General features: G+C 36.2%; 1 protein-coding gene across 2 annotated transcripts in view; it reads right to left on the bottom strand.

The window, feature by feature from the left end:
* Positions 1-5,717: 5,717 nt before the first annotated feature.
* PNPT1 (polyribonucleotide nucleotidyltransferase 1) overlaps positions 5,718-6,834 on the bottom strand; it is a 43,141-nt gene continuing 42,024 nt past the window's right edge. For both annotated transcript variants that reach the window (XM_043917974.1, XM_043917975.1), the window contains exon 28: positions 5,718-6,097. In XM_043917974.1, coding sequence (XP_043773909.1) covers positions 5,939-6,097 — 159 coding nt within the window. In that variant the 3' untranslated portion in view covers positions 5,718-5,938. The remainder of the gene's footprint in view (positions 6,098-6,834) is intronic.

Raw genomic sequence — 6,834 nt, 5'->3', positions numbered from 1 at the left:
TGCTGCGTCGCTTCAGTCATGTCTGACTCTTCACGACCCCATGGACTGCAGCCTACAAGGCTCCTCCGTCCATGGGATTTCCAGGCAAGAGTACTGGAGCGGGTTGCCATTGCCTTTTCTGGATATTTTTATGAAAAAACTTTTATGAGAGATTTTTTGCTGTATAATTAGTTTTTCCTCAAGGTGACTAATCTTTAAGGCTATCCCCATTTAAAAAGTCATCAAAACTGATAACCTGTATCTTCTTCACTGATACTCCGATTTCTTTGCTTCTTTTCAGCCAAACTCTTCAAGGGTTGAAGTTGTTTTATACTCAATTTCATTTCCTCACCTCACCATTCAGTCCTTAATTGAACTTACCTATTCTGGTTTCTGGGCTTCACCAGTGGCTCAGCAGTAGAAAATCTGCCTGCAATGCAGGAGACTCGGATTTGCTCCCTGGGTTGGGAAGATTCCCTGGAGGAGGGCACAGTAACCCACTCCAATATTTTTGCCTGGAAAATCCCATGGACAGAGGATCCTGGTGGGCTACAGTCCATAGGGTCACAAAAAGTCGGACACAACTGAAACGACTGAGCATGCACACATGTGCATACACATGCGTATTCTGGTTTCCATCACTCAGTCCTCACCAAAAAGCTCTGTTAAAACTCACTAAAGATCTCTATGTAGATAATGCCCACAAACATTTTTCAACCTGTTTTACTTGATTAAAATAGACATTTTTGTCTGAACTTCCTTCTTTTCAATCATCTCATGATGATTCCTGCTTTATCCTTCAGATGTCACTACAATTATCATTTATGTAGAGGAGCCTTCCTTGACTTCCTTCCATATCCCTTGGAATGTACCAGAAAACTTAATTCCCTTTAGTTTAAATGATAAGAGAACTCATTGGCTCATGTGAATAGAAAGTCTGAAGATAAGATGAACCTGTGTTGATTTGATTGACTTGAGTATCAATGAGAATTTGATTTCCTTCCTCTTGATTCTACTTTCTGCTCTGCCTCATCTATCCTCAGGCTGAATCCTTACCTTTATATTTATTTGTATGGGTTTTGATTAATAATTGTCTCCACATGAAGATAAAAAATTTTCATGAGTCTGAGGAGCTATGTTTTTCTCACCATTGCATCTCCGGTAGCTAGGATCTCATTCTTCTGAGATGGTCGTGGCACAAGAGCATGTATGGGTATGAGTGTGTTTGTGTAGGATAATGGTAGTCCTTTGGTTATGTGAAATTGGAAGGGAGTCAGGCATGTCTCTGTATAGACTTTTAACCCGCCCTCAAATTCTCAGCCCTGATCCTTTTTTTTTTTTTTGGTGGAGATGATTTGTGCTCTTCTGCCTCATCACCTCTGTGGGTCATCTAGATTGTGACTTCCTCTGTTTTGCTACATTTACCACTGCTTTTCTATTTGCTTGTCAAGCAACCAACATTTGTTAAAATCTCATCTCTGCTATTGTCTTTTGTTTGTCCTTTGGACTCTTTTTAAAAAATTACTTAACTGTGTTATTCATTTTTCATGTTTAACCAAGGTATTGTCATGCTTTTATGGTTTTTTAATTTTTTAATGTTTAACATTTTTTAATGTTTAGTTTTCTAATTCACTTGAAACCTTTTGTATATATCAAATAGGATGTTAATTTAAAATTTTCAAATGGGAGAGTCAACTGTCAACATCATTTACAGATGAAATTATTTGAAATGCTATTTAAATTATATTCTTTATTAAATTCACAGACATATATCTGGATTTGAGTCTGCATTCACTTTTTCCATTGTTTTATTTGGCCAACTCTAGTACGACAATTAATTGCTGTATGTAGGTTTAGTTTGTTTTGATTTTTGATTTGTGTGGTGGCCATATACATGCACCATTCTGATTTCCTTAAAGATACTGTACTCTGGAGAACAGTTATTCGATAGCAAGTGACCCCTTTGGGTGACTTGTCCTTTCTTGTCCACAGAACTCCTCTAATGGACAACTTTGGCTTGGGGTAAAATCTAGTTGTAATATGCCTGGGGACTGCTTTGCCTGATAAGGGAGGAGATTATACACCAAAGGAACTGAAATAGTAAACTAACATGTACTAACAGGAACCAGAGTACACTTGGGATTGAATTTTGAGGGTTCTTGATCAAGGGGACTGGAGGCTAAGACTGGATAATCAAGATTTCACTGACTTTGGGACAGAAGATTTAATCCTGGTCAGGACCCCAGGGGATGGGGCAAACTCACTGCTGGTGTAGCTCTTTGAAACCTGGAAAAATTGAGAGAAGTGGAAATGAGCTCATATCATAACAGCAGCGGACTGCTATTTATTTTGGCAGGTATTTGTGGCCTGTTTTATAACAATTTTAAAGTGTGTTTTAGATAATCATCTGCAAATGTTTTTTCTCTTCCACCTGTTTTTAATCTTACCACACTGATTAGGACCTCAGAACACTGATGGTGTGTTATGTTCATCATTCATCGTTCAACACTGATGAGTCAAATAGTGGTGATTCTTGTTTTGTTCCTGACTTTAATGGCAACATCTTCAGTGTTTGTATACATGTTCTTCATTGCTGATAGATACCACTTACCAAGTTGAGGACAAATACTAATATTCTAAATTCTCTAGGAAATGTACATTGAATCTTATAAAATTGCCTCTGTTGCATCTGGTTATCATATGGTTTTTCTCTATAATTCACTATAGAGATTATATGCCTACCCATCCTTGCATTCCTGTAGACTATTTGGTCCTAATAGCTATTGCCAATATTTTATTAAAATAATTTATCTGTTTTCACAGATGATAATGGCCTACACATTTTAGTGTTTTTAAAAATATCGTCTCTTCTGAGTCCTTGGCAATTGCATTAAATTTTATGACCACAATATCAAAACTATAGCCGACTGCAATTTTGGTTTTCATGAAACAATGGGTATTCTTTAATGTTTCTCAGTATATGCAGAATCAAGTTCAGAGTCCTAAGTCTACTATCCTAAACCCCTCTACAATCTGGCCTCTACTTACTGCCTTCTTCATCCACTGATAAAACTGTTCCATTCCACAGGCAGGCTTTCCCTTTATAATCATTCTTAAAAGCCCAACTCAAATATCACCTTTCCCTAATGATGTCCTATTCAAATTCCACTTCTTAGAAATTTTCACTTTTTCTTCCGATTAGAATTAACCTATTTTTTCCCCTATCTTTTTATGACTTTTAAAAACCTTTACTAGACTGCTCATCAATCAGCTTTTCATAAATTACTGACTCTATATGTAAATCTCAGAAGGAAACAAACTATTCCATAACTTAGTACTGTGCTCATAATAGGTAGTTTTAATTACCTTTAATTTTGTAAATTTCAGAATTTAATTTGAAACCTGTTGCAGTGATTTGAGATATGCTTGAGATGGTAAAACTAAGATTGTTTTAAAACATTATCTCTGCAAAAGTCATTTATGCCTCAGTTGCTTTTTCGGATGTTCAGGTGAATATCCAACCAATATGTTGGTTGGTGATTTCATGCTCATTTTTAATAAATCAAACACTTTTTTCTTTAAAACTATTTACCCCTCCAGGTTTACTATTCATATCATAGATCTGCCTGTCTTCACAACCCTCAGCTGAAATCTGCCTTTTTTCTTTTCTCACCTGTATCCCCTACTATCTGAGTTAATCTAAGTCTATCCATTTTCTTTTTATTGTTTGTTCTGCAGTATCTTGGGTATAGGCTCAGTCCATTTTTTCTGTACGTTTTCCTCTCCCAGAAATGAGCCCTTAAGGATTCCTTGACTGACTTGCTTGCACCAGGTTTAGGGTTATCAGATTTAGCAAACAAAAATACATAAAACCCAGTAAAATGTGAATTTCAAATAGACGAGGAATAATTTTTTTTAAATGTAAGTATATCCCAAATATTGTAGAGGCCATACCATACTGAACATTTGTTTACCTGTAATTTCAGTTTCACTTGGCATTCTGTTATTTTATCTGGCAATCCTGATCAGGTTTGACACCTTTCTCAAGTTAAGCCTGTCCTTTTCTCCTCCAGAAGTTGAACTCAGAGACAAGTAACTTCCTGTGGACAGCCATCTTTTGCCCCATGCTATGAAAATATATTGACTTAGAAGAAAAAAGCTGTTCTATGGAAAGAAGCACAAATGAGAGGTCATGAGACTCCACAGGCAGGGGAGAGCTGTCTCAGTTCCTAACAATTACCTGACCGTCCTGATTCCACTCCACCATAGGGATTATGACTTACTTTCTGTGAAATAAACTCATGGCCCTGTGATAAAATTCCCTCTCAGTTTTAGCTTAATTTAGATTGGTTCTGATCCTTGATGCCAAGATAAGATTCTCTTTTTCATTTTTGCTGCCTACCACTCTAGTCTCTCATGAGCCTGAAATTTTGTAAAGGTCATTTAAACTTAAACGACCTTCGTATCTTTCCTCTTCTTACAAGTAAGCAAACATTCTTTCCAGATTAAATGCTTTGAAAATTATCACCTTGTGCTGATTATATCTCCTCCTCTTTTATATTCTTTTATAAAATTTGCTAATTTTGGTGAAGAACAGGCCCAAGACTAAGGAGTAAAAGGACTATGTGAAATTGGTTCCTAGAATAGAAAGGCTGCTGTGTATTCTACACATAGCACACTCATAAAGTTGTTAGTCCCTTTATCCAGAATCTTCTTTCCAAAATTGCTGTGTATCTTCCTCCACTTCATTTAGGTCTCTGCTCAAATGTTACCTATTCAGAGATGCTATTCTGGATCATTTTATCTACAATAGTACCATTTTCTTTTAATTAAAAAAAATCACCCTATCCCCCTTACCCAGTTTTTCTTTAAAGAACTTACCACTATCTGACTTGTATAGTTGTTTCCATCCACTAGAATGTGAGCATTGGAACTTTGTTTTGTTTACTGATATACCTCCTGTATACATTCTAGAACTTGGCACATAGTAAGTATTGAATAAATGAATGCTATGCTTGGCTGAACTGAAGTAAGAAAGATAATGATGTTAGATCCAGAAACTCAAGATATTCTATAAGAGAAGAAAAAAAATGACTGTATTTAAAAAACTGTGATTTATGGGCAGGGAAGTGTTAGTAACAAAGATTATAAAGGAACAAGTCTTGTGAGTACCTATACTGCATTACTACCAAAGATGGGTAGTCAGTTTGAGTCATTATAAATTAGAGATCTTAGTATATAATAGCCCCCCTATAAGAACTTAATGCAAAGCAGGGAAAACTACCAAGATATGAATGAAGACAAAAATAAAAAAAGTTCAGATATCATGTGTATGACCTTGGTTTAAGTGGAAATGGAACCCTTTGGTGGTTTGTAGTTAGTGACCTGTATTTTCACTTTGTGGCACTGCTGCTGCTACAGCTAAGTCACTTCAGTCATCCGACTCTGTGCGAGCCCATAGATGGCAGCCCACCAGGCTCCTCCGTCCCTGGGATTCTCCAGGCAAGAATACTGGAGTGGGGTGCCATTTCCTTCTGCAACACATGCATGCATGCTAGGTCGCTTCAGTCATGTCTGACTCTATGCGACCCTATGGACAGCGGCCCACCAGGCTCCTCTGTCCACAGGATTGTCTAGGCAAGAATACTGGAGTGGGTTGCCATTTCCTTCTCCATCAGTCTCTAGAGGTTAAGAACTAGTTTTATTTTTCCAAATTATTAGCAGCTGGGAGTCTTATATGTATAAATGATTTACTTTTAATAATAAATATGTATTGATTTATAATGTAAATAATAATACAGGTAACTAGGAATTTAAAAAATGGAACACGTAAAATGAGCATTTTCATACAAATCATTAGAATATATTTATATTATATATAAATCTACACATTAGAAGATGCTACTGAAATTTTGCTCTATAGAATATAGAATATCACTCTAGAATTCTTAAAAAAAAATCACCGGGAAGAATTAGATGATGACTGTGAAACAGATTCTCCCATTACAATACTACTTCTGTCATTTAAAGTTTTCACAACAGTTGTAGCTGGAGACTGGAGCACTTTACGAGAAAGCCTCATTCTTCCATCAGCTGGATCACGTCCAAAGTATTTCACCTGTTTTAAAGAAACAAATATACTTTAAATATACTGGCGTGCTGCAGTCCATGGGTTGCAAAGAGTTGGAGATGACTGAGTGACTGAACAACATACTTTATAAGTTATAGCACATTGACTGATACCCAAATTAAAAGATACTTGGTCCAAAAAGACAATGATTAAAGTTTTCACTTGTTCACTGAAACCATACCTCAGTGCTAATTGGAGGTATATGCTAATAAATACTTGGTTAAGTAGTGATTATATATATATATATATTTTTTAAGTAGTGATTATAAAAAGAGAAAAGAGACGGATATTTAGTTGCCCAATTATAATCTTCTGTTAGACTTATCTGTGCCTTTTTGTTTGTCCCTATTATGGAAGAACAGTAAAAACCATGGTGAATGAATCTAGACAAGAGCTTCTTGACCCTAACTGTGCTACAATCTATTTAGGATTATGCTTAGGTCACTCAGACTAACACTCAAAGGACCACCTATCATGCTGAAGGTTACTCGGCTTGACCTTAGACACCGAAGGTCAGGGGGAGATGTGCTAAGTTTTAAGTTCCTTCTGATGCTAAAAAAAAAAAATCTTATACAGAGAGATTATGTTGTAGTTCTTACTTTTCCCTGGAGGCTTTGTGGATAATGGAATGACAGATTGGGAATAAACTTATGTCTAGTTTTTACTCAGGTCATAGGTATTAGGTACTACTGGAACAGAATGTAGTGTAGCCAAAAAAAAAAAAA

The sequence above is a fragment of the Cervus elaphus genome, chromosome 11 (genome assembly GCF_910594005.1).
Source record: "Cervus elaphus chromosome 11, mCerEla1.1, whole genome shotgun sequence".
Classification (NCBI taxonomy): domain Eukaryota; kingdom Metazoa; phylum Chordata; class Mammalia; order Artiodactyla; family Cervidae; genus Cervus; species Cervus elaphus.
This window is presented reverse-complemented; position numbering and strand designations above follow the sequence as displayed.